At 42.0% G+C, this 27,935-nt stretch overlaps 1 protein-coding gene across 2 annotated transcripts in view; it reads right to left on the bottom strand.

Moving 5' to 3' along the window:
• The window catches only part of ATP8B1 (ATPase phospholipid transporting 8B1), a 114,314-nt gene that overhangs the window by 22,801 nt on the left and 63,578 nt on the right, over positions 1 to 27,935 (bottom strand). For both annotated transcript variants that reach the window (XM_074339910.1, XM_074339911.1), the window contains exons 3-15: positions 19,583 to 19,680; positions 18,711 to 18,824; positions 16,685 to 16,783; positions 16,504 to 16,565; positions 14,341 to 14,413; positions 14,157 to 14,227; positions 12,760 to 12,842; positions 12,477 to 12,635; positions 12,218 to 12,306; positions 9,643 to 9,833; positions 6,885 to 7,093; positions 5,463 to 5,506; positions 4,624 to 4,780 (exon numbers count right to left, since the gene is read on the bottom strand). In XM_074339910.1, coding sequence (XP_074196011.1) covers positions 4,624 to 4,780; positions 5,463 to 5,506; positions 6,885 to 7,093; positions 9,643 to 9,833; positions 12,218 to 12,306; positions 12,477 to 12,635; positions 12,760 to 12,842; positions 14,157 to 14,227; positions 14,341 to 14,413; positions 16,504 to 16,565; positions 16,685 to 16,783; positions 18,711 to 18,824; positions 19,583 to 19,680 — 1,449 coding nt within the window. The remainder of the gene's footprint in view (positions 1 to 4,623; positions 4,781 to 5,462; positions 5,507 to 6,884; positions 7,094 to 9,642; positions 9,834 to 12,217; positions 12,307 to 12,476; positions 12,636 to 12,759; positions 12,843 to 14,156; positions 14,228 to 14,340; positions 14,414 to 16,503; positions 16,566 to 16,684; positions 16,784 to 18,710; positions 18,825 to 19,582; positions 19,681 to 27,935) is intronic.

The following is a 27,935-nucleotide window of genomic DNA, read 5'->3' as shown; positions in this document are numbered from 1 at the left end:
AAAAATAACACTGTAATAATGTCCTTTTCATGTGTGTATAAAGGTTTTTCTGACTTTATTGTCTAAGGACAGCATCCAAGTAGTGAAAATACTGAGCTAGAGAATCCTGACAATTTTTAAGCCTGTTGGTATATATTACTCATTTGTTTTCCAAAAGGGTTATACCAGTTTATCTTCCCTCTAGAAGAGTGTGATAACCTCACCTTAACTATATTCTCATATTAAAGAAAAAAAGCAACTCACAATTTGTTCATCTGTTCAGTATCTTGATGTTTTAAAAGTTAAATAATGGGGGCGGCCGGTTAACTCAGTTGGTTAGAGTGCGGTGCTCTTAACAACAAGGTTGCCAGTTCGATTCCCACATGGGCCACTGTGAGCTGCACCCTCCACAACTAGATTGAAACAACTACTTGACTTGGAGCTGATGGGTCTTGGAAAAACACACTTAAAATAAATAAACAGTTTTAAAAAATTTTTAAAAAAGTTAAATAATGGAAAACTGCCTTCTAGTCGTAACTACATTTTGACAACAGGAACAGAACTCACCATGTTGAGTGAAAAATAGTCAGACATACAAGCATACATATGTGATCCCATTACGTTAGGGCCAACGCTGACAAAGCTAACCAGCGCTATTCCAAGTCAGGACAGTAGTTACCCTCGGAGGGGCAGTGGCTGGAAGGGAACACAAAAGGGACTGCTAGGGGACTGACAACGTTGTGTTTTTCAAAATCTAGTGCTCACGACAAGGGAGTAGAATTCAGTTTGTGAAAATTCACTGAGCCATATGCTTGTCTCCATACACATGTTCACTTCAGTGAACAGCTTGAAAAGTACTTTGCCTATCGAAGATTTTCTATTTTGCTACTCTAGTTCTTCTGCCTCAAAGCAGAGAAAAAAAAAAAAAAAGCATTTCTATGGGCAGATGAATTTGACAAGAAAAGCCATTTAGTTTTGCAACAAGGTTTGACCAGGATGCAGGCCAGGGATGGATGGGCAGCTTTTCCCACCCTCAGTCCCTGTGGAAGGGGAGACGACTCCGGGGTGAAGGGCTGCAGGTAAAGCTGAACACCCCTTCCCTCCCCCCTTCCTTCACATACCTGCGCAGATGGTTCATTCTAATGAAGTCTACATTAATCACTTCCCAATGAGTGATTAAAGATGATACTTTAGGTTCTCTCCCTCTCTATTTGTTCACCCAGAAAGTCACACAGCAGAAGTTACGAATGTACTTGCTAAAATAGCCATTCTACAAACATACGCACACACCAGAGGGCAAAATATTTAACCAGAGCTAAACAAGCAGCAGTGAGAACACAGCACCCCCACCCACCAAGCTTAGCTGGCACAGAGATACGTATATTGCATCATACTGATGGCAAACTTATTTCCAACACAAGAAACAAAATGATAAAAGGTGACCAAGTTCCCATGAGTAAGACAATCATATCTGGAGCAAACACTGATATTTTTATCATTAAAAAACACCAAACCTTCCATTTTGTTCTACGAATGGAACCACAGGACTCGAGGCTAATAGAGTTGGGAGGAGGAGCCTCGGAGACCTGGCCCAAATCCCAACTTTATGTTTGCAGGAGAAAACCTGGACTGAAAAAGAGCCCTCTGAAACCATTTCTGAAAAAAAACTACTGCACACTCAGAGACAACCAGAGAGAACGTCTTTTCTTTTATGGACTAATTCACGGATCATGAAACTGACGCTCAACCTACGCACCCCATTTCTCATCAGTCCGATTCCAAAGCTCCCTGTGGTTGGTAACAGCACTTCTAGTCTCCTAGTCCCCAGCTTTGAAACAAGTTAGCTTTCAGACAATTCTTTCCCCTCAGTCATCTCTCCCCCCTTCAAATCACTTGCCGAATGTCCCCCACATTCATGGCTTCCTCAGCCTTCCCAAAGACCCCCCAATCTAGGCGCTCAGCTTCTGCACCGAGCTTCCATGTCTCCCCGTTCCAACCTCCTACAAAATACAGCTCTCTAATCATGGCACATCCCAACTTAAAGACCTGTAGATAAAGAAAAGACCTCCAACTCTTTCACACTCTGTTCTCACATGGACTCTGAGGGAGGCAGGAGTCTAAGGTGGCCCCAAGGTTCCCACTCCCCTGGTGTACACACACCTTCTTCCAGTTATTCAAACAAACACTAATCTAGGTACTAACAGGACGGGATTTTGCAGGAGTAATCAAGATCCAAATCAGTTGACCTTCAGAATGCCTCTGGGTATTCCCAACTAATTAGGTCAATCATTAAAAGGGACATTTCCTAGTGAGAGAAATTTGATGCATGAAAGGGGTTTGATGGAAGGGAGAGTCTCCACTGCTGGCTTTGAAGATGGAGGGAACCATGTGACAAGGAGGGGCAGAGAGCAGCCCCAGCTGACAGCCAGCAAGGAAATAGAGACCTCAGTCCTACAACCACAGAGAACTGAATTTGGCCACAACCACACCTCTTTTAACCTCCTGCATCTGGAAATCTAACTTGTCTCCATTCTCAGTGACTAGAGCAATTGCCTGTCATATACAGCTTGGAAGAGGATGCTGAGCTCCAGATGAGAACATGGGCTGGCCTTGATTTTAATGAGATCCTGAGCAGAGAATCCACTCATGCCATGGCCAGATTTATGGTCGAAAGAACTGTGAGCTAATGAACGTGTGTTTTCAGCCACTGAGTTGTAACTGGTAACAGAGCATAGAAAACCAACGTAGCCTCTCCACACTTCACCCACTTTGTGCCCGGTGTGTAGTCAACACTCAGGCCACACAAACCGTCTGTTGAACTAGTCAGATGTGTTGGCAACATATGAGTTTCCCCTCTCTCTTATCAATGTTTTACATCGTAAAAGGCTAACCCATTCTCCATTGTTCTTTAAAAAGGGAGACAGTGAGAGCAGAAGAGCAAAGGCACACCATCATGGTAGAAGGCTGAGTTTTAACCACTTAGGCGGCTCCTTGTGCTTCCTGGGTCTAAATTTCAACACCTATAAAACTTGGAGGAGTGGTCTCAAAGGTCCCTTCCAAGGGAAACTTTCAATGTACGTTTTGTATCAAAGCCAAACCAATTTCTATTTTCACCTTCTGCACCTGGAAATCCAACTTGTCTCCATTCTCAATGGCTAGAACATTTGCCTAGAGTTTGCCTATCATATGCTGTGTGAGGAAGGATCCCTCAGGATGGTAAACTCTGCCTCAGCGGACAGTGGGACAAAGAGCTGCCCAATGTCAGGTGGGAAGAGACTTTGAACTCCAACCTTCTTCCTGCATCACAGAGGAAGCTGGTGCTCAGACAGGTACCCTGGTCTGTACTGTGCGTTATGAGAGGAATCCAAACTGGGACGGCCCATCTCCAGCACACAGTCCAGAGCTCTTCCCATTAATATCCCAGAGGAGAAAGAAGAAAATAGAGACCATAAGATTAATGAACATTTGCCTAAGTTGGCTGGTTAGCTCTAAAAATGACACTACCAGATGTTCAAAAAAGGGGAAAAAAATGTAGAATCATTTACTAGTAATGACTCAAAACCTAAGAGGACCAAGTTGCTTAAACAAATCATCCTTGCTCCTTATTGCATGAGTAAAATGTGCTTAGCGAGTCAGAGAGACTTTGACCTCTGCTTTGGTCATTGGTGACATAGTATGATCCCTTTCTATCTTCCCCACTTTGCCAGCTATCAGCCCTTTCCATGAATCTACCCCAATTTGAATTCTGCTGTTATCTTCCTTTATTGCACTATTAGATTCACCCTTGGAGAATGGGTTCCTTTGAAACATGCTGCAAGATATCACCTACAGCTTTTACACACTTAGTGTTTATGCATATCCCTTCTCTAGAGTTTAATATGTATTACATATGAAACTTCAGGATCAGAAACAGAGGGACCTTCATATACAGAAACATGCCAACAGAATTGCTTTTGCTCTTTCCACAATGTATATGTCTATTTATATAATTTGTCATTATGTTCACATTTGAGGAAATGACTAGCTTTCACTGACACTGGACAAACTGCACAAACTGCATTTAAGAATTCTGCAAAGGAGTGCACAAGTCATGTTTGCTTGTTCCCATGCAAAGGTACATTAATTCTGCTTCTGCAAATGAGAAAGGCACGCGAAGGAGGCCTCAGCTTTGGCTGGTATTATTTCAAACACTAGACAGATCTGAATCCAGGAAATAAAAGTTTATCTCAGAAAGTATCTTGTAGAAAAGATGGCCCAAGTTTAAACTCCACTTACGATCCAGATAAGGTTTGACTCTTCACTATCAATAAACGTCAAGTAACAATACAGTGGGAAGATTTTGATTCTTCTATGATAATTCAAGAGGTAACCATTTCTTTCAGTGATAAGATTTCATTTACAGAGTGATAAACACAGCTGGAGCTATAGCTATGGAGATGATGTAAATTTTCAGAGGCCAAGACCTTGTTTCATGCTTTCCTACCCCATCTACTTAGTGGCAGGTACTCACAAGGATTCATTGCTTGAGTGAAAATGAGACAAATCTGTCCTGCATATACCTTGATATGCATTTGAATCTCAAGCACAAGTTACCTGTACACTAAAAAAATGGTCTCGTGTCTGAGGTGCGAGAAGAGCACTCACCATCAATTCTGTCCACCATGACCGTGTGACAAGCTGCAAGCAGGAAGAAGAACTGTCGCACTTCCGGCTCTTTCCCTGACTGGATTTGCTCAATGAGATAATGGTCATGAAACTCAAACTTTCCATCAGCATATATATTCCAGCTAAAATCAACTTCCTAAAGAAGTGGAAAAGGAAAAGAAAACATAGTTTAAAAAAAACACCAACTTGGGCTTAGCAAATGATATGAACTTTTCTTCGAAACCAAGACTTTATGCAAAAATCACTGTAGGATTTTAACACATTCTTAACTGTCAAAAGACTCACACATGTCTTAAGACAAAAAGACACCCTGTCGTGGGTTGAATTGTGTTCCCCTCCCCCACCTCTTCACCCCCCAAAAAAAGATATGCTGAAGTCCTAACCCCTGGTACCTGGGAATGACCTTATTTGGAAACAAGGTCTCTGCAGATGTAATCAAGTTAAGATGAGGTTATACTGGATTGGGGTGGGTCCTAATCTAATGACCTTTATAAGAGTAGAGAAATTTGGACACACACACACAAGGAGAACACCATATGACAACAGAGGCAGACATTTGAGTGTTGCATCTATAAGCCAAGGAACACCAAGGACTGCACGCAACCACCAGAAGCTGGAAGAGGCAAGGAAGAATTCTTCCCTAGAGCCTTCAGAGGGAGCATGGCCCTGCTGACAACTTTGATTTCAGCCTTCTGGCCTCTAGGGCTATGAGAGAATAATTTCTGTTGTTTTAAGCCACCCAATTTGTGGTAATTCGTTATAGCAGCCCTAGGAATCTAAAACACAGCCCCAACAATTCCTTACATTAAAGGACTCACCTCTATTTTGCTATGAGTGTGCTGAGAAGCATCCCGATTGTCTCCTGAGAAAGAAACAGGACAAAACAAGTTGAGTCTCCACCTGTGTCCAGAGGTCTCTCCTCATCTCGCTTTGGGTCTATGGTGGTGGTTGTACAGAATTGTTTCTGGACAGCCCTCGAGTTAAGAATGGTTTTTACACTTTCCAAAAATTATAAAATAACAAGCAAAAATACAACTATGAAGACTATTTGATACAGTCCCCACATGGCCTGTAAAGGCTAAGCTATTTGCTGTCTGGCTCTTTACAGAAGTTTCCTGACTCCTGGTCTAGAGTTTCAGATATACGTTCCTGTATACTTGGGGCCAGAATCATGTCCATTGAAGTGTTTTAGCTACCCCAGCTCAGAAGGCACAGCCACTGGAGAACCATTTCCTCAACTCCCCAGCGTCCCACCTTCCTCACACATGCTTCTGATGTGAAAACAGTTTAAGGTTTTCGACAAGTGGAAGGCATATGGTGTTCTCATGGTTTTAAAAAATTACATTAAGTCTTTATTTAAAAATTAGAGCACTCTAATTGAACACAGCATTAGCCTTAATATTTTTATAAATATACAGCACATTACAGAATATTAGAATGGAAATCAACTTAAAAAATAATTGTGGCAAAATATACATGACATAAAATTGACCATCTTAACCATTTTTAAGTGGACAGTTAGTTCATTGGCATTAAGTGGCAATTACTGTTGTGCAGCCATCACCACCATCCATCCGCATAGCTGTTCATCTGGTAAAACTGAAACTCAGTTCTCATTAAACAGTAACTCCCCACTGCCCCCTCCCCTGAGCCCCCGGCAACCATCATTCTCCTTTCTGCCTCCACAAATTTGACTGTTCTAGATACCTCACATAAGTGGAATCGAGTATTTGTGCTTTTGTGGCTAGCTTGTTTCACTTAGCATAATGTCCTCAAGGTTCTTCCATGTTACAGAATTTCCAGAATTTCCATCCATCCCAGAATTTCCTTCCAAGACTGAATAATCTTCCATTGTGTATATATAGCACATTTTCTTTATCCTTCCATCCATCGATGGACACTTGGGCTGCCCCCACCCTTTAGCTACTGTAAATAATGTACCTGTGAACACGGGGGTGCAGATATCTCTTTGAGTCCCCACTTTCAGTTCTTTTGGGTATACACCCAGAAGCGGGATTGCTGGATCACATGGTCGTGTTAAGTTTAATTTTTCGAGGACCGTGTGCCTATGTCTGACTGCTAACCTCTCCCATCATGTGTTTCCACTGCCACCAGTGACACTGCTTCAGAACTCAGCCCACGGTGACCACACGGCTCAGTACTGGGAGTGGTACTAGCAGTCCTGGGAAGGCAGGCTCTGGGCACACATGCCCAGGGATCGAATAATGGCTTCCGCTCACCGTATACTTGTCCGTTGATGCAGCACTTTTTAAAGGTCATGATATTTTGTGTGAGTGTTCCCGTCTTATCAGAGAAAATGTAATGGATCTGCCCCAGCTGCTCATTCAGCGTGGTGGTTCTCGCCTTTGCGGGCGTGTCCTTCTCAGGGTAGTACATCTGCAGGTCCCAGTTGATGAAGTAACTCTGTCCAAGACGGATCACTTCCACACTAGGAAGACAAAAGATTACGCTCAGTGAAGTTCTCAGACATAAGTGGCAGGTAGTGGATTTTATCCTCATTTATGCTTAGAGGAGCAAATTGCTTATCTACAAAGACACAAGCCAGGTGCTCAGCCTCTATGTTTTCCTAACTAAACACATTTTACTCCAGCTTTAGGGCCAAAGCACCCTGTTCAATGTAATTTCCCACTCACCCCTGAGCACATCCAGCCATGGCCATGGTGCCCCAGTATAAACACAGCCCAGTGGGACAGGTGGCGTGGCAGCACTGCAGGTACTACGCGTGATGTGGCAATCCCTACTCTCTCTTCTCTCATTCTCCATCACACCCGGGGACAACTGGAATGGCCATGTTCACCTTTGCCCCGATCGTAGTGTAAAAAGAGTGAGGGTCCACTAGGTTACAGACCCCTTGTGCTCTTGAGTAGGGAAGGGTTTTCGGCAAATAACCCTTAAATCATGATTCCACATTGTAAAACATCATTTAGTATTTTTCTAAATTCTTATAAGGTTATATAATTCCAAAATAAGATATTCTAAGAGGATCACCTCATTTTAAAACTATAAGTGATTAAATATATCTCAGTTATAAGGAAACTGTCTACATATCCAATAACTATTAAGTGGGCAAAGGATGACTTATAACAAGTTAAACAGATGGGGAAATAACTCCTTCCTTCCCTCCTCCCATAAATACTTCCTGAGTGCCTACTATGTGCCAGGCACCATTTTTAGGTAAAGGGAGCACATCAGTAAATAAAACAGGCAAAATCCCTACTCTCAGGCAGGTTACCTTCTACTAGAATCAGACCAATAAATAAACCAGTAAATTATATATATGTATATATTATATATATATATGTATATTATATATATATATAATATATACACACACACACACATATGTATGTAAATTATATATATATATACACACACACACACATATGTATGTAAATTATATATATATATATATACACACACACACACACATATATGTATATATGTATGTATGTATCAGGTAGTGAGAATTCTCTGCAGAAAATCAAAGCAGGGTAAGGGGACATGGAGACCAACCAGGAATGGAAGTGATATTTAAGATAGAGTGGGTCAGGAAAGGCCAAGGTTGTAAGGTGGTGCTTGAGCAGAGCCCTGAAGGAAATAAAAGAGCAGCTATGTAGATATGGAGGGAAGAATGTTCCAGGCAGAGATAACAGCAGGTCCAAAGGTTCTGCGGCAGGAACTGGCACCACTGAAAGTATCGAGGAGGCTAGAGAGGCAGGAGCCCAGGGAGGTGCTGGAGGTTTTGGTCAGGGGTGGAGGAGGGCAGAGCCCCAGATCACACTGGGCCTCGTGGGTCATAGTGTGGCCTCAATGAGTTTATTCTGAATGAGACGGAAAGCTACTGTAGGATTGAAAACAAAGCACAGATGCTATCTGGAATGACCTGATCTGACTTATTCTTTAAAAGGACCTTTATTTTCCAAGAGAAATAAAGTAATCACATTAGTCACATGAGTTTTTTCAAACCCCAAACTACATATACAGTTTATTTTATAAAATATATTTGCAGTTTTAGAAAAAAATAATCTATGTGCAAGGTCCCTTGACAAAGGTAAAACTCATCTTCAGTTTTTCTTCAAGTACCTGCAAACAGATGGCTCCCCAGGCCTTTACTTCATGTTAAAAAAGAACAATAGTAACTACATGTAATAAAATTAAAAAGAAAATAAATGCACAGGTAATAAAATTAAAATAAAATGAATGCTTCTAATTACAAGCATGTATGTGACCTTGTATGCTTCTGGGCTATTACTTACTGAAACTAAGAGCAGACTCTAGCTGTTGAATATACTTCAAGGCGCAATCCCTCTCCCAAAGTTCTAAAATCCAATTGAACAGTGACAGTGAACTTGGTATTAAAGGGAAAAAAAGTGAACAAAGGAAGAAATATTACAAAACAAGGAGAATACCATTTGTCAGAGACATGACTCTTGACTCTCTTATTGTGGTTGTGACTGAGATTGAGATGAGCGACAGAACCTTTTGAGAGGTGGAAGGGGGGCCCAGAGAGTGACATCCCCATTGGGAGGTAGTAGCCAGGAAGCCCAGTGAGTTTTACAAGGAATGGGTGTGAGAGATGGTAATAAGTTAGAGGCAGACAAGAGGTTAGGAAAGCTCTTGAAAAGCAAACATCTAAATCTTCACCTTCTCCCAGGCTCTTTCTGAAGCTTGGGTTTTGGAGCTCACAGAGAAGGAATCTTACCAAGCGAGTGACTACAGGGGTAGCGTTTGACCTCTGAACTCCAATAGTCTTATCTGTAAAGAAGTTGAGATAGAAGATACTGTGCCTGGCACCAAGCAGACACTCAATATTAACTTCTCTCCCCTCTATGACCCCCAATTCTAAAATGAAAGTTATTTTCTGACTTCTTCCTTATGACCTTTGAAACAATTACTCCTAGAAAAGAAGGCGCTTGGTTATAAAAATGTACTGCAATCTTCCCTTAAAGCAAAAGGCCAAAGTGTAGCCAGCCTTACCTGACATAGAGAGAGATGGGCACCATGGTGTTTAGAACAATTATGTAGCCCCAGAAATTTAGGAATCCACGGTAGGAGGGGGTAAAGTCTTCTCCATCATAGAGGTACCAAGAATAATTGCCAACTTGAGCTTCCCAGTAAGCATGGCCAATGGCGAGACCAGCAGAAAGCAGGCTAAGAACCACAAAGATCTAGAAGACATACAACATGTAAGTGTATTCTGAAGAAGGATGTCCCCCCTACGCATCTCACAGATGCTAACTGACCTTACTCAATGCTTTACATGTTTATAATTTAGTAGTTATAAAACAACACATTTCAAAGAAAAACAATGCCATAAGAATGCTTTGAAAGTCTATTTGATGTCTATGATGGACTGACTGATTTATCCTACATTCCACATATGAGGTGAGATTTTATTCCAAAGTTATCTCTCAGAAGAGAAGGCAGTGTTTTATATTCAAATCCTTAAACACCCTCATAACACATGGCAGTCTCTCAATTACTTATACTTTGAACAACAACATGCTGTCTGGTAGAGATACCTGAGTATAAGACAATTTCAAACAATGTTTAATGGGATGCTTCTAGATAATGTTTGATGGAAATGATTTCAAGAAGGCGACAAAATTTCACCTAGATATGGGTAATTATGCCTGAAGATTGAATGATCGCTTAAGGTTTAAGATCATTTAAGAAGCAATATAGTAAGTTGTTGTAGAAATTATGATTATATACTTAAGGGATGAATAAAAAAGTAGTCAACTATCTTAGTAGCATTTGGGTATTTGGGGGTAGTCATAAAATTTCCAGGGGCAGATTTAAATTTCTGGACACAGATTCCAAAAGTGCCGTATCTCAAAACAAATGGGCACAGAAGGAGAGACGATGGACTTGTGAGGGCTCTGGCCATAGCCATGACAATGACACTGAAGATGCACATGAAAAATTCAAATAAAGTTTTCATGAAATGTGAGAGCAGGGAAAAAAAAGAATTGTTTCTTAAATTACTACTCTCATATGATTTTAAACATGTATATGTAGTTATAGTACCGTATTATATATTTCCTAAAAGTTTATATATTCAAATTAAACTAAATACTTGGAAAAAAATTAATTCTCTTTGGGAAATTGAAAAATGGCTTAATATTTGGGACCACCCTATGTGCACAAGAGTTAACATAGCAGGCCTGCTATCCTTAGAAGGCCTGCTTGCAAGATTCGGGTCACCTGGGAACTTAAGGTTTTGGGACAGTTTCCTGATTCCTTATTTCTTATTCTCTGATAAGAATGGCTCACTATATCTGTTTGTGTGAAACTATCTGGGTTTTGCTGATCACCCACATTCCTTTGGGGAGGATCTGGAATTTTGGTCATGCCAGGCAGATGGTGCCCACATGACCAGACCCCAGTAAAACCCCAGGCATTAGATGAGTGAGGCAGCATGAAAAAGGTGAAGGGATTAAGTACAAATTGGCAGCTCAAAACAGTCATGGGGATGTAAAGTACAGCATAGGGAATACAGTCAATAATATTGTAATAACTATATATGGTGTCAAGTGGGTACTAGACTTATCGGGAGGATCACGTCATAAATTATATAAATGTCTAACTGCCATGCTGTACACCTATAACCAATATAATAATGAATGTCAACTGTAATTGAAAAATGAAAAACAGAAACACCAGGCATTGAGTCTCTAATGAGCTTCTCTTGTAGAGCAAACATCTCACATGCGCTGTCACAAATTGTTGCTTGGGGAATTCAGTGTGTCTTGTGTGTGTATGACTCAACTGGGAGAGGACTCTTGGAAGCTTGTGTCTGGTTTCCTCCAGACTTTGTCCCATGAGCCTTTTGTCTTTGCTGATCTTGCTTTGTAATAAATTATATGTCATAACTATGAGTACAACTAGATGCTGAATTCTGGCAATTCTCCTAGTGAGTCATCAAATCTGGGGGTGGTCTTGGGGACCCCTCAACACAACTTCAATTTAGGCTTGCCTTATATTTGGACTTATACAGTATAGGTTGGGGGGAAAAGTTAGATTTTTTTTAAATTAAAGTTTATTGGGGTGACAATTATTAGTAAAGTTACATAGATTTCAGGTGTACAATTCTGTATTACATCATCTATAAATCCCATTGTGTGTTCACCACCCAGAGTCAGTTCTCCTTCGATCACCATATATTTGAAAAGGTAGCTTTTAAGAGCACTACCCCTATGGGAAACTAAGAGCAGTAAAATCAACCCTACCTCGACTTCAGGAGCCCAGCCCCACTAATTTATCTAGGGCTCCCTGGTTTCCCAAATGGCCACTGCAGTCATCAAAATAATCACCTAGGGCACCCTACAACTGGAATTTCTATTCCCAAGGGAATTCTCCTATTAGAAGTGTGGCAATTCTGAGAAAAAGTGAGGGAATCCTCTTCCCCCCATCCAACCTTGAAGTGCCTCATGTATTTTTGTACCTGGCCTACAAAACTAAGGTTTCTTTGCATTAGAAAAACACACAATAAAAGTAGACCAAGAGACAGCAATCTAGCCTCTCATCAATGGAAAAAGAAAATAAATACCGTATAAACCATGTAGTTCATCAAGTAATCAATTTTAGTTCTTTTAAATCTGGTTTTCCCACTATTCCTCATTATTTTAGAGTCAGCACCTAAAAGTGGAAAATTCAATGCAATCAACAATTGGGAAAATCAATTCACTGGCATATCAGTCAAATTACTCTTCGTTTGGTTTTGATGGAGAAAGAACAGGAAAGGAATCCCCGCCTTTAAATCTTGAAAGCGCCTATCAGATCGATTTCCCAAGAAACTCTGAAAGTACCTGCAAAAATGACTAATCCATGGCAGAACTCGGTGTTCCTAATTACACAGCCACGTAACAAAATTTTATCAGCATCCAAAGAAAAACTTGTGCTTCTCCAAAAGAGTGTTCCTGTAAACTTATCTAGGCGGTTATTGGGCTCTTCACATTCAACAAAACCTTTAAAAAAAAAAAAAAATGATTCACATAAGTACTCACATAGAAAAGATTTTCTGTTTTTAATTAACAGGGACTGAACTGAGCAACTAAAATTTAAAACAAAGTAAGATGTGTTTCCACAAACCATCGAAGGTTGCCAGTGAATTTTCTTTTTGGAGATATTGGTGTGTGATTTCAAGTGCCATTTTGAACTTTAAATTGGTTTCTCTAAAGAGAGAGAGAGAAAAAAAAAGAATGAATACACTTTGGAGTTTGAAAGGGAATATAAAGAAAATTGTACAAAATAACATTGAGCCTCCTAAATAATTAGCTTTTTCTATTTTCAAACTTTCTGCTCACCTTTAAACTTCAGGTTTGGAGGAGGTTATCCCCTGAACTAGAGAAAAACTCCCAACTTGGGGCATGTTGGGCCGCTCTGCTGTTTGTTATTCTGGGCCATTCCTGCTGGTCAGAGGCGCCCAGAAACTTCTCTTCCTCCTCTTACCTTAACTCTTAACCACCAGCTTAGACGATCAAAGCTGCTGTTTAAAAACTCAGCTTTAATATTTAGTCAACCTAAGATGATTCCACAAAACATATTTGTTACAGAAAATATCTAAACCCTATCAACTTACTGTTTTTTGGAATGAATAACTGGATCCCATATCTTTGAAAAGATAATTCTGAGAAAGGAGGTGGTAAACCTTACCCCCAATATTTGGCATGTCCCACCCACTCATTATTCTCACACATGGGAATAATAGCTGTTTTATAGTTAAGACCGAACAATCAACCGATTGACTTCTAGAACAAAGGAAGACCTGGGTATTACACAGATGATTCAGCTCTCCATAAAGAAGCTTATGCATAGCTAAGGTGTGAGAGAAGGTGTTTATGTCAGAGTGGAAAATACAGCACTAGCCTTGAGAGGAGCACAGGGGAGTGGTGTCCCAACTCTGCCACTTACTCTGTGACCTTGGGCAGGCTACGTCACCTCCTGTGCCTCAGTCTCCTGACGGGTAATGTTGAGGTAATAATACTTGTCATATACAGTTGTCAAAGACATTAAATGAGGTAATACATAAAGCTAATGTAACTAAGTAGGCACTCAATAAACGTATTGAAAACTGGTCAAAAACCAGAACTTCACTCTCTTTCAAAAGGGAGCATAATAATCAAAGGGAGAGTTCAAAACTGTCTGTTGGCAAAGACTTTAAAAATCTTTCCCTGTTTTTCTAAAGATTATGTTACTAGTCATTGATATGTGTCTGGACACTGCTCAGAAGTTTACAGAGGATTCAGACATACATTCTGCCACCAATCCTTTTACCTTCCCTGAAAGGTGGGAGAAAGGCAGGTTTGAGAGCACCACTTGACAGATGGAACAGAGAGGTTGGTGGATTAAGGCACAGCTGGACCGAAAGCAAGTAGTAGAGGAAAGGCCGGCTCATAGGTCTTCTTGTCCAGAGAGCACAGCTTTCAATGCAATGAACATGCCTTCCAAGGTCAGCTTTAAGACAGGTCCAGCTAACACCCACTCACCCATCCAGTTCAGCCGTTTCGACATAGCAGAGGCTGTTAGGTTCAGAGCTGGACAGAAGCAGGATGTCAGCCTGTTGGAAACAAAAAACACCAATGACACACAGATCCCACCCCCAAGGCAAAACTGAGCTTCAGATCAGATGGGGGGAAAAAGGAACGAGAGAGGCAGAGTGTGTTCACTTACCGGAACAAAATCATTTTTCTTCAGACGAATAACATCTCCAACTTGAATCTCCTTCCACTTGGCAATTTTGAATCTAAACATTAAAAATAAAGACAGTTTATTGGATTTTAAAAAGTGACTGGCAAGAGATTTGGGATTATTCTTTCAGGAAGCCCAAGATGCTGGGAAAACATGTAAATCACACATAAACTTGAGGGAAAAGTTTCACTAAAAGCTCAGCCATTTGATGATGTAACCACATTAAGTGGTTATGAGAATCATATCATCCTCTGATGGAAGCAGTGATATGGTGACAACTTTGATGTGTTCTTACCATCCTACATCATGTAATGAACGGTTAATGGGAGCTACTTAAATGTGTGGCAAGGGGATACATGCCACTCCCTTTTGTTTTTGCTCATGTCCTGTGCTCCTGCCTCTTCTGTTCTCTTTCACCTCCGTTATCCATCACCTCCTCGGCTGCAGGTCCCAGGTGGTCCCAGGACAGGAACACATGGCTCCCACAGGGACCACTTGGAAACCTCATGGAACTTTAAAGTCTAAATTATCTTTTTAATGAGTGTGTGTCACTTTTATAAGTCTAATAAGGATTCTGATAAAATGTAAAATAAATAAAAAGGTGACTATCTTCGATATTAAATTGCATAGGAATATCTAACTAAATTTCTAGCAAATCAACTTTAACAAGTTTTCAGATATAGTCTGTTTTAAAGGTTTTCACATACAGAAAAGTTATCTCCAACAGACATTATGAACCTACAACAACTAAAAAGCTTAAGTTTTTTGGAGGCAGAAATCCAATTACTATGTTTGTCTTCCATGAATTTATGGATTAAAAAAGACCTGGAGATTTAAAATACATTTTAAATATAGGCTTACATCCCAGTTTCCCCAATTTTATAAGAATTTAATACACAATTCTTCATCCCAGGATTTAAAAAAATTTTTGCTTCTCTTTCCAAAACTGAAATCGTTGTTACTTTACATCTTGATATCTCTAAAATTGTAAATGAGTAATTTGCATGTGTGTCGCAAATGGTAAGTGAATAGTTAACTCCTTCTTGCCATGGCTCTTTGTGGGTGTCAGAGGCCATTCCGTTGGACTCTTCCACTGTGATGTGCCCATTCCCCTTAGGAGGCCCCTGCCACCCTGCCCCATTGACACTCAAGTCCTGACTTGGCTTTGACCCCACTCCACAGCCCTGCCTGATATGCACCCAAGACCCCCAAATTCAAGGCAACTCAGAGCTACTCTTCCCCAGGCTGAAGGCTAGTTAGCCAGAGTGGTGTGGGTGACCTGTGATTCTCATCACCCTTCAGAACAGTGATTCTAAGGGACTTGAAAGGCAACCTTGGAACAGAATCCATTATTTGTGAGGAGAAATAAAGCCATCTAAACATAGTCATAGATTGACGTCATCTACATTCAAATTAGACACAGTGAAAGTGTGGCTTTAAATCAGGTTATGTTCCTCAGTGTTGACACATAGAAAGTCTTTGAATTGGGCCTGAGTCACTATTTTTAGCACTTGACTTTGTAGTTCTCCCTCAAGACCCGTGCTAAACAACTTATTACTGGTCTGTGAGTTGGCACTTGGGTCACAGTTGACTGTAGTAATTGAAGCATTTCTTGAGCATTTTGTATGTGTTGGAGGCTCTAGTGGACACAAAAACAAACACCCAGGGCATTCTCCTCAAGAAACTTACAGTTCGGTGGAGAAGGTGAGATGAATAATTCTAATAACATTCAGATCATAATGAGAAGGATGAGAACAAACACTCTGCAAGTGCAGTGAAGGAGAAATCACTTTAACTGGAGAATGAGGGCAGAGTCAAGAGTCAAGACATTTGAGCCGAGCCCTGAACTAGTAGTTTGGGACTAGCAGAGATGGGAGCAGCACATTTGGGCTGAAGGAGTTGTGTAAACACAAGAAAGCTGATGACACAGCCCAAACAGCAACCTCCCGTAATCCAATTTGGGGACGGCCTCCAGACCACAAAGGGAGTACAACGTCTTAGTAAGTTAAGAAAGGCCTTACAATGAATGGGTACATGCAGTTGATAGACTTCTAAGTTCAAATGGTTATCTCTAAGTATGCTTTCATGTTACATATTTACCCATGACAGCCTTGTAACTAGGGTACCAATTAAAAGGCACAGTACCTGCCATCCTTAATGACTTCACACGACCTGTTGTTGATTTCGTTATCCATCTTATGGCGAGCCTTTAGAAGAGAGATGGGGAAATGTTATTTGAGTAATCTCAAACGGTAAGGTATGAATGCCAAACTAAAAAAAAGGAGATTGTAGCCGTGGGAGAGGAAGGTGTGTGGGAAATCCTTACCACGTCGTCCACCAGATCTTTGATGGCTGTGATGCCCAGCACCAAAAGTAAGGGCACCAGGGTGGTATACCATGCCAGGGTTGTGATCTGAGGGATTGCCTGGAAGAAATAAAAAGGCATACGTGTGTGTCCATGAAGGTAGAGCTGATCTACGGGTGACTAACTGCTAATTCTAAACTTGCTGATTTGAAGTCCAGTCGCCATCACCACTGAAGTCTATATCCTGCAGAGCATGCAGAAAAGGCATCTAAGCACCCAGCCAACCCTCTTCTCACAATCTCTCTAGTTTCTGGCCTCCTGGAACATAGCACAGAGGACAGTAGCTTCTGGAACTGTCTCATTGTGACCTTAACTGGACACCAAGGAGGCTTTGTAGCATGGCATCTAAAAAAGAGAACTTGCTCCAAAAACAGAGAACTGCTCCAATTTTTGTGTGAAATCATAATTAACAGGGAGGGGGCAGTGAGGAGTGTGTGGGAAATCCTTACCACGTCATGCACCAGGTGCTAATGTAAAGCAGCAGCCTTTACATTACTGGTTGCTTAGCCTGGGGTCTCTGATGGAGGCAAAGATGGCAGGAGGTAGTGGTTGCCTCAGAAAGCTAGTGGTTGGGTGGGCATCTTTGGGGGCACTAGAAGAAAGTACTTCCTTCATAGTCATTGCTATTGGTCCAGCCAAGAAAGAGGCTGGCCTTACAGGAAGCCCCGCCTCCACCAAGTTGGAACAAAAGACTGGGAAGCAAGTTTAGTGAAGATCTCTCGTAACTGGCCTATTGATCATTGGGGCATATAATGTACTGGTTAAAATGACAAGCTTTCGAGTCAAATTCCTGGATTCAAGTCCTCCGCATTTCTATCACTTATGGATATGGGACTTTGAGCAAGTTTCTTCGCCTCACCAAACCTCAGCTCTTCTCTGCAAAATGGAAGTTATGATAATACTCAACTCAGAGCATAAGTGAAGTAACAATGCAAGTAAAGGGCTGTCCAAGGCTATTACTATTACCCTAATGTGGATTGCTATACTTTGAGATAATTGGAGCGGTTGGAAGAGAGAAAGAGCATTCCCCACATTGCCGTCATTATGTGCAGCTCCCCTTTTCCCTACTAGACGTGAGGAGAAAACAGCCTACTTATCACATAGCTACGTTTTATGGTTTGTAGTGTTTATCTCAACACAAGCCTATCTCAAAGGTCTCTCTTGATAACAGGACCAGCCTGTACTATCAAGTCATCAGGTTTTATATTCTACAAAATCTGTGGAGTATCCATTTCTCCCTCTCTCCCCCACACACATACACACATGCTACCATCTTCACAAAACCTTACTGGGTGAACCCCAGCAGATAAGAAAGACCTTCTTCCAAGTCCAATGCTTGATATAAAGAATCGGATAAAACCCAAGTAGATATGCTAGGCTTTGTAATCTGCACGTGAGATGCTAAAGGCTGATACGCCAAGTGGTAACTAGAGGGTGTAGAGTTCCCTTGATTATAAAAATAGTTCCTAAACGGATCAAATGAATGCTCTGCAGATAAGTGAATTTTTTGCCACAATTAAAGAAAAAGCATAGGCCTTTTCTAATGTAAATCCAGTTCATAAAAATAGTTTCAAATTTATGACCAAAATATTAATAAAAAATCAATAATATTCTTGGGGAAATTAGTCATCTAAATAAATAAAGGGCAAGCATAAACAATAGATTTAATTTTAAGGTACAAATAATTTTACAAAATTAAAATGTTAACTTTATTCGCTTCAGGGAAACCAGTTTTAACATTCACATCAGTATAAAATTGAACTTAAAAAAAAAAAAAAGACTTCAAATAAGATTTCTGTTTGCTCCCTTTCCCTATTCATTTAACACCGAATGAGCTGGTTCTGTGTATGAGGCATGTTCCCTTATGTGTAGAACTCTGATGTTAATAGGAAAATTTTCAAGATTATTCACATTATATGCACCCATGACTGAAGTGTTATTGACTCACCATAATTCAAAATAGATTTAAGATATCAAAGGGCATTACCTGTAGGATAAGAAGGACCAGGAAATAGAAATTGGCTGCTCTCTTAAACTGCTCAAACAAATTCATTGGTAGAAAGGTAAACGCATTATACTTGTACGTTTTAATTGCATTATTCTGTTGGAAAAAATAAGAAAGTTATTCTAAGTCACACCATGCATTTATCACAATGTACACACATCTGCAAAAGTCACTGAGTCCTATGGCCTTCAGTGACACAAAGACATCATTTCTTGGTCAGAAAGATACTGAGATTTCCTTTAAGCTTTCATTCTAACCAGACCTCAAAAAGACTCCTTGGAGGCTTATGTCAGAGACAGTATCAAGATGCAGACATTTCACCTCCAAAGACTCTGGCAAATCCAACTGGGACCAAATGGGCCCTGCCGTCAGAACCTTGAACCCTTAGAACCTCTTAGAAAACCGGGACAAAAGGAGACATCAATATGGGGGACAAAGCAGGAACCTCACTTTTATTTAAGGCGGAGGGATGGAGGCTACCGTGTAAGAAAGAAGAAAAGACACCGTCGTGGGTTGAACTGTGTGCCCCAAGAGATATGTTCCAGTCCTAACCCCAATCCTGTGAATATCATCATATTTGGAAATAGGATCTTTGCAGATGTAATCAAGTTACAATGAGAGAGTCCTGGATTAAGGTGAGCCCTACTCCATGGACTGCTGTTCTTAGAAGGAGAAAATTGGACACAGAGAGAAGGCCAAGTGAAGACAGAGGGAGAGATGAGAGTGATGCTTCTGGAAGACAAGGAATGTTCAAAATTGTTGACCACCACCAGAAGCTAGGGCAGGTGCATGACAGCCACTGAAAAAAAACTGGCTTTTAGTAAAGATTACTTAGGCAGTTAAAATCAACTTACTGCGTATTTGCTCTCCTTAATACAAAAGAACTTTGTGGTCATAAAATGAGGCTGTTCGTGGAAGCTTCGATCATTTGCTTTGACTTGCCATGTACAATCTTAAAAAAAGAAAGGAAAAAAAGTCCATCAAGTACAAAATTAGCATGCTGTTATGGTAACTGTGTCCTCAGATTCATACAAAATCCTAACCCCCACCCTTTACCTCAAAGTATGACCTTATTTGGAAATAGGGTCATAACAGATGCAATCGCATTAAAGTGAGGTCATTAGGGTGGGCCCTAATCCAATATGACTAACATTCTTATAAAAAGAATAAATTTGGACACAGAGATACACACACAGAGAAAATGATGTGAAGTCACAGGGATAAGACCTACAAACCAAGGAGAGAGGCCTTGAATAGATCCTTCCCTCCCAGCCCTCAGAAGGAATAAACTGTCAACACCTTGATCTCAGACTTCTAGCCGGCAGAATGGTGAGACAAGACATTTTAAGACAGTTTGTGGCGCTTTGTTATTGTTCTAGCAAACTAATGAACATGTTGTAACTTGGACCAACTGTTCATAGAACATTAGACTCTAAAAGAAGTCTCATTAAACATGGCCCAAACAAAAGTCCCAGAGCCCCAGAAGGTCACAGCTAAATTAAATTATTTTTTTCCAACTCATTGACTTGGTTTGTAAAATGTATAACCCATTAAATATTTAGCGAATGAATAAATCAAAGAAAGGGGGCATCACCAACGAAGTCAGCATTTGCGAGTCCTGATCACAGATCAGCGGGATGCAGTACTTTATCCTGATCTCCAATGCCTGTCGTCTTTGTAAGTTCATTTCATGTACTTAATGTCGCATCCCACCATTCAATCACCATGTCTAAATTCCAGCGAACTTGAGAAAATCCACAGCTTCTGCCTAACCCCCACCCCCCATAGTTATCAGATGTTGTCTCCTGGTTTATCAGAACAATTCTCAATGCTGTGGAGGCCTCTAGATGGTGACTTTCCTCTTTTGGTTGCCCACAAATCTTGATGTACCCTCCTCACTCTCTTGAATGTCACCTTAAGTGATATGAGTCCAGTCATCATTCAAGGGCCGTTGTGGGGGTGGGAAAGAAGGAAGAATAGGAGAGGGAGGGGATGGTGTGTGGCTTTCAGCTACAGTTTTGGGGAACCAAAGCCAGGAAGGGCTGAGGCGAGGCAGTGCCCTCATACCAGCTCTGACTAGCATGAGCGCGAGGTGGGGTCGCCTGGCTGGAGACGGGACTCAGGCCGCAGCACAGTGACATCACACAGTTCCCTGGCCATCCTGTCATCTCCATCGTGTCCTGCATCTTCCTCTCCGCCATGGCTTTATGCACAACATCCACGTCTCTACCTCAAGGGGACCACTGTTTTGTGGTAGGGCTGGCTTTGCAATTCCTCCAGGAAGAGCCACCCAGTGGGTGTCTTACTTCCAGAACCTGAATTAGCAGGAGATGGGCGCCTCCCTGCTTTGTGGGATGTCCTAGAATTCTTTGTGGTGGGGCTGTGGCTGCTGCCCCCGGGGCTGCTCCAGACTTGTTTCTTTTTGTCATCTCTAGCCGGGCCACAGCTACCTGTCACCCCCCAGCTACCCACCTGTTTTGTCTTCACCTATCTGCTCTTGACTTCTACTGTCCCATGATATATAGCTCTATAGCTACCATTTCTTCTGTGTTTACTATGTGCCAGGCACCATGCTGAGTAGTTAATATTTCAATTTTACAGCTGAGGAAACTGAGGCAAGACAGGATCAGTGACTTGACCTGTGAGAGAATCAAAGTCTGGCAGGGGCTGCTCCATATACCTCCCTGTACTGACTGGGCCTTTTTCTTTTGGTGACTTATATTCCAAGCCACCCCGAGAACTGCTCTGCCAATGAGCTGACTTGGGAGGGTCACTTATGAGTAGAGGGTCAACCTTTCCACTGTTACCCGAGAATCAGGCTGTGCTTGGTCTTCCAACAGGAAGTCATAAAAGCTGTGAAAGCTCAGGACGAGGATGTTATAAATTAGGAAGAAACGCTGAGGAAGCATCTCTCTCTGGCATTAGGTTCCCCACTGATTTGTGTCCGAATGTGTATGCCCGATGAACTTCCCTTGTGACACCCATGCAAGTGGGTGACCCAGGTTTAGATGAACCTCTCTTCCCCTACAAACCCTCCACCCCTCCTCAGAGACCATAAAAAAAGTGAAAACAGTGTTCTGTGGTCAAATACATTTGTGAAAGCAGCATGCTGCATCCCTTTCTCGGATATTCAGTGAACCCACTGGTATGTTAAAGGTTCTGAGAAGTCCTGCAGTAAAGAAACTTACTTAACTCAGTTTTTTTCCAAAATTAATGTGACCACAGGCACTTTTTTTTTTTTTTTTTAAATCATATAAATAATATGGTTTGAGAACTGCTGTGCTAAAGCACAGGCCATTATGAAGGGCAGCAAAATGGAACTTGGAGATATTTGTCTTTTTGATCCAATATTTACTAAGTACCCAACAGGAACAGAGAACGCTACTGGATGCTTGGACCACAAGGCTAATTTATAGAAAAAGTAGGAATCTTGCCCCATTTTCTAGAATGGAAATATTGACTAAGAAGAACTAATATTTACCAGCAAAAAATACACCTTCACCGTACGGCCCTTTAGTTAAAAGCTAGAAAGACACCAACTACCCAAGGGTAGTGCCTAGCAAAACCATCAATGCATTTGTCCCCACAGATGCGTTTAACAGCAGACTGTGGTTCAAGATCATGGCCGAGCCTGGTAATGTGCACTTAAAACATGTAACTATTGCTACATGATGTTCAGTTTTCCCACGGTCACCAAGTGCTTTGATCATCACCGTCTGGAAAAGGAAGTAAGCTGGGCCTGGCCTCTCAGCCTGTCGTTGCTGGTTCTGAGTTCTTGCTTACAGATACACCACCAACCAAAACACTGCGTTGGTTGGTACAAACTACAGCAAACCAGTAGAATGGAAAGATCAAAAGTTTAACATCAAAGAGGAAAAAAAACCCAAACAACCAAAGAGAGAACTGGGTTAAAGACATAAATAGACAGTGCGTGCACAGGGAGATTCAAATAGTTCATAAATATGTGCAAGATACTCATAAAAAAAGAAGTGCAGTTCTTCAGTGAGGTACCAGTTTTCATCTTACAGGGGCAACATATCAGCAAAGGGTAAAGCATTTGTGACACACTGAGTTGAAAAGAGGGTGGCGAAACAGGCCCTCTTAGCTGGTCTCTGCAGAGAACCATTTGGCCAGATTTATCACACTTTAACACACACATACCAACTGAACAATCCCACTTCTAGACATTTATCCCCATGTGTGTACTCATGCACGGGAGAAATGATATATCTCGGGGCTATTCAATGCAGCCCTGTTTATCCGGAGGATTAGAAATAACCTAAATGCCACCATGAGCACCTGGTTAAATAGCCACACAATGAAAGCCTGTGCAATCTTCCAAAAAGGAGGAGGCAGTTTTAGGTGTCCTGATAGGAAACGTCTCCAAATTACATTAAGTGACAACAGCAGAGGGTGTCTCCCACACTGTGCTTTCAGCTGTGTGACACACGGAATTAATGCACAGTGGGAATGCATGCGTGGGCACACACTTGCACATGTGTCTGTGTATCTGTGGCTATAGATGGGCACATGTTTGTAAGCATTCTTTGCACATACACATGAGTGTATATCTCTGCAAAGATATTTGAGAAACTGGTAACAGCCGTCAAACATGTCTTCGCTTAATAACTATTTGTGAAACTATTAATATATGCTTGTGTTTTATGCACTTTTTAGTACTTAAAAATATAGGAAAACAAATCAAAAAAGGGGCAAGAATGAGCTAAAAAGAAAGGTAGTGATAGAAGGGAAAGAGCCCAGATGCTGATGACAGCAAAAAGAATTCAGCATAGGTAAATGAGAGAAACCGTGACCTAACAATGGGTTGAGCCAAGCATTCTTTAGGGGCTCGGGATGATGTGACATGGGAGGCATGGTTAGGGGCAGAGGTATTAAGAAGAGTAGTGTGCCATGTCTGCTCATCCCTCCTGCTGTCAGCAGGGGTTCTACGTCTCTTGAGTCACTGCTACATATCAGTCACTGAGCCGTACACTCTAACCTGGGCACAGAACAGCCAACAGGCCACAAGGGGTAGGACCAAAGGTGAGACTTAACAAATAATAAAATGAACCCCGCCCAGGGAAAACTAATGGAGTTCATCCCCGTCGGAAGAGTACATTCTTAGATTAGTCTTCCTAGATTAAGCTCAACTTCTATGCACACTCACAGTCTCCTAAATATGGACAAAATGCAGGTCGGCAGCAATAATGTTATTGGCAGCAGTGGTCCTCCAAGTGAGGGTTCCAAATCAGCTGCGTCAACTGAGAACTTGTCAGAAATGCAATTCTCGGGTACCACCCCGGAACCAGCATATCAGGAACGCTGGGAGTGGGCGGGCAATGTGTGTTCTCAAGCCCTCCAAGTGATTCTCACACACACTCAAGTTTGAGAACCACTAATTTGGAACAAGGTAGAACTAGAACCCATTTCCAAGAAAAACCATCTATCGATCAGACACAGTCCTTACCTCAAGGAGCCTGTTGTCTTGCCAGGTTGGGGGAGACAGATACCTAAGCACATACATCAGTGGAAGACAATGTATAACGTATAAGACAATGTCAGGATAAAGATAAGCACTTGGCAATATTAAAATTCTAAGGAACAGCAGGGGATGGTGAAGTCTGGAAACACTTGTTGGAAGAGGTGCCCATTGAGTGGGCTCTTAAAAACTGTCCCAATATTATACCTGTACAGGGAGAGGAGAGAGGTCAAAGTGCATTCTAGGCATAGATACAACATCACCAAAAGCACAAAGGCAGGAAAGCCTGGCCTGGGTTCAAATGCAAAGAGCTGAGTGTCAGGGGACCACAGAGTGGTGCCCAGGAGAGGACCTGCAAGCTAGGCCGATGGATGGTACACCATGCCAAGTGCAGGGGAGACGTAATGGGGCTTCAGCTGGGGAGTGGCACGGTGAGATGGTGTTTGACCCGGTCACACTAGCATCAGCGAGCCGGATGTGTTTGAAAGGAACAGTCTAGAGGCAGAGACTACTACAGTCATTGAAGGCAGCACTGATGACAGCGTAATCCAGAACTAAGGGATTGGAAATAGAGATAAGACAGATTCAAGAACTACAGAAGGACGGCTGATTGAATGTGGGAAAGAAAACAATGAGGAAAAAAAAAAGAAACAAACAAAGTGACCCCAGGATGTTCCTTTGGGTGGCTGGACGGACAGAGGCACCACAGATGAGTTAGAGAATGGAGGGATGTCTAGTGGGGAGGACCGTGCCTCTTGATGTGGTGAACTGAAGATGCCTACAGGATGCCTGGGTGGAAACATCCATCCAGGGGCTGTAAAATCAAATCTGGAACTCCAGACGGAGGTTCAGGCCAGAGATACAGATCTGAAGGTATCCGACATTCAGACGTTAGCTGAAAGCATGAGCAGGAATGGATCACATCAGAAGCGAGGGAGGAGGCAGAGCAGCGAGCCAAGAGTGGACGGAGATGTTTCAGCAGTGGGTGGAGGAGGAGGAATCCATGAAAGTCTACGAGCCTCAGGGAGAAGCCAGGGGAACCGGTGTTACGGAGTGAGAGGGCGTGAACAAGGGTGTAGCTGTGCCCAGCAAGAAAGGACAAAGGTACCCAGCGATTTGGTGATCAGATAATCACATCAGCGACCTTATCGAGGGGAGTTTCTTCTAAATAAGGGGGAAGGGAGCTCATTAGAAGGTGTTTTTAGAATGAGGAGACTGAAAAAGCCAGGAGGGGGCTTGGTTAATGAGCTAGGAAGAGAGGCAATGGCTGGGGGTGGGGGACTGTAGAGAGGTGGGATGGGTGGTTTCCTCCTCCTTCCCGGAGTGAGTGGCTGAGAAAGATGCGTGAGTTTTTTGAGTCATGAAGCATAAGGTGGCTCAAAGTGGGACCTTTAGGACAGTAGGAACGGTAGGGATGGTTTTTTGAGAAAAATGGAAAAAGAGTTAACGATGGGCAGGTAAGAGGTCAGGGTCAAGACTCAGTCATGTCAACCTGCTTGATGGTGTGGTGTTCGCTAGCATTCGGTTCTGGTGCCAAAAAAAACAATGCTCATTAATAGTAGTGGGTGGAGGAGTGATAGATTGAAAGGCAAGCAAAAGGCCAAATGCTGCATTTGGCTGTGAAAAGAAAAGAAAAACCACACAACTTCACTCCTTGTTCCTGGCTCTTGCGACACAAAGCGGGGACCAGCTGTATCACCAGAGATCTGGTTAGAAATGCAGATTCTCAGGCCACACCCCAGACCTCCAGCACCAGAAGCAGCATTTTCACGAGATCCCAGATTGATTCCTATGTACCTGGACTGCTCTCGATCCTAGTAGAATTCCCAGGGTGGTTTTATTTTTTAACCATACCCCAATGCCCTGGGCTCTACCCTCAGGGGTTTCTGCTTTAGTCTGGGGCGAGCACAGCAAAGGTCCCAGGCGACCCTAATTTGCAGGCAAGGTTGTGATCCACTGTTCAAGACAGGTGTTTCTCAGTCTTTCTCCTGCCTCCATCACACCTGAGGGTGACAAACCCTCCCAACAATATGCTTCGTCACTGAAGCAGTACACTGTAGGGTTTGAGCAATGCAGCACTTTGGATTTTCAACTGTCTTTTGAAATAAATGCCCCTCACTCCCATTGAGAATCCTGGGGACCTCATTAACAGATTCTGATTGGCTGGTCTGGGAGGAGTGGGAGGTTCTGCATTTAATGAGCACCCTAGGGATGGTACCGTGTTTCCCTGAAAATAAGACCTAACTGAAAAATAAGCCCTAGCATGATTTTTCAGGATGACATCCCCTGAACATAAGCCCTAATGCATCTTTTGGAGCAAAAATTAATATAAGACCCAGTCTTATTTTCAGGGAAACACAGTAGCTAGTGGACCACCATGTGTTGAGGAGCAGGTGTGCTAGGTAAGCCATGAGATGGACTTTTCTACTGATGTGAAGTTGAAACGGGTGGAATTCATTTTGAAACATGGATTCTCCCATTGTCTCACTTCAGACATACTCTATTGGCATCTCCAGGAACTGGGCTTGGGCACCTTTGGAGTTTTAAAAGCCCCACATGTAATTTCGATACACCAGCAGGATTGAGCAGCCCCAGTGATTCCAAGAAGAATGTCCTCCTACGGTGCCTCTATCATTAAAAACCTACTTTAGAGGTTCCAAGCTCACAGTAAGAAAAACAACAGCCGCATTAGGTCTCCATGAGCAAGAGTTTCCCGCTCGACATTTGGTCATAAATGACATTACTCAAAAGCAAGTTCTATAGTATAACGAGATGGCACAGTGCCACCACCTCTCCCCCATTACAAATCACCCGGGAATCCCCCACCCTCACCCCGACACATACACACCCACCCTTTATTTTACAAGCTTCCAGTTACTGTGCTATTCTCCAGGCTGAAGTGATGGAAGGCAGTCTAGGGCTAATTAGAGAAAGAAAGTAAGTAGTCAGAGTGGAATTTCCACATTAGGTATGGTCAAAAATGCAAAATGCATTCAATTGAGTGGAAAACAGCACCTCAGCACGTTTCAAGGATTTCCTAACATCTATATATTTCAATTGACTAGCTTAATCTATGTTTTGATTTCAGATAAAAATTAATTCTCACCTGAAACTAATATAAAATAATATTGAATGTCAACTGTAATTGAAAAATAAAAAAATAATAAAAAATTTAGGATAAAAAAATTAATTCATAGATGCTCTAGAGAGCCACATCCTTAATTCCAGATTCTTCTCTGAGAGAGCACTTTCACTTGGTTTACGGCTACACCTGCATTGCTGATGCCACATCTGGTCTGAAGTGACACTGAGAGACAGAATTTCCTCTCTCTGTCCTGATGCTCATGTAGCGATGCCGATTTCAACCTTAATGATCGAACATTCCATCTGAAATTCTGTCAGCCAAACTGATCACTTCGCCCCTGAAAAAAATTCTGAGTTGGAAAACACTTAAAGAAAGTCAGTTTTATATTTTCAAGCACAGAGAGCAACCCAACCCAGTCAAGAAGAAAGCTCTTTGGGGGACGGCCTCTAATGAACAGACAGAGGTGACTGCAGAGCCCACCCCCTGCTCACAGGCGCACACACATGCTTCCTACAAAGTGCTCCACCAGTGGCTTAGCGTTCTCCACATGACCTTGTTCACAGCATTATTTAGCTTGAAAAATAAAGATAAGGGATGCTGAAGCCTCTGTCTGAATCATCTCCAGGTCCAAGATGAGGAATCA

This window comes from Rhinolophus sinicus, linkage group LG09, assembly GCF_036562045.2.
Source record: "Rhinolophus sinicus isolate RSC01 linkage group LG09, ASM3656204v1, whole genome shotgun sequence".
Classification (NCBI taxonomy): Eukaryota; Metazoa; Chordata; class Mammalia; order Chiroptera; family Rhinolophidae; genus Rhinolophus; species Rhinolophus sinicus.
The sequence above is the reverse complement of the archived record's forward strand: the minus strand, read 5'-3'. Positions and strand labels throughout refer to the sequence as shown.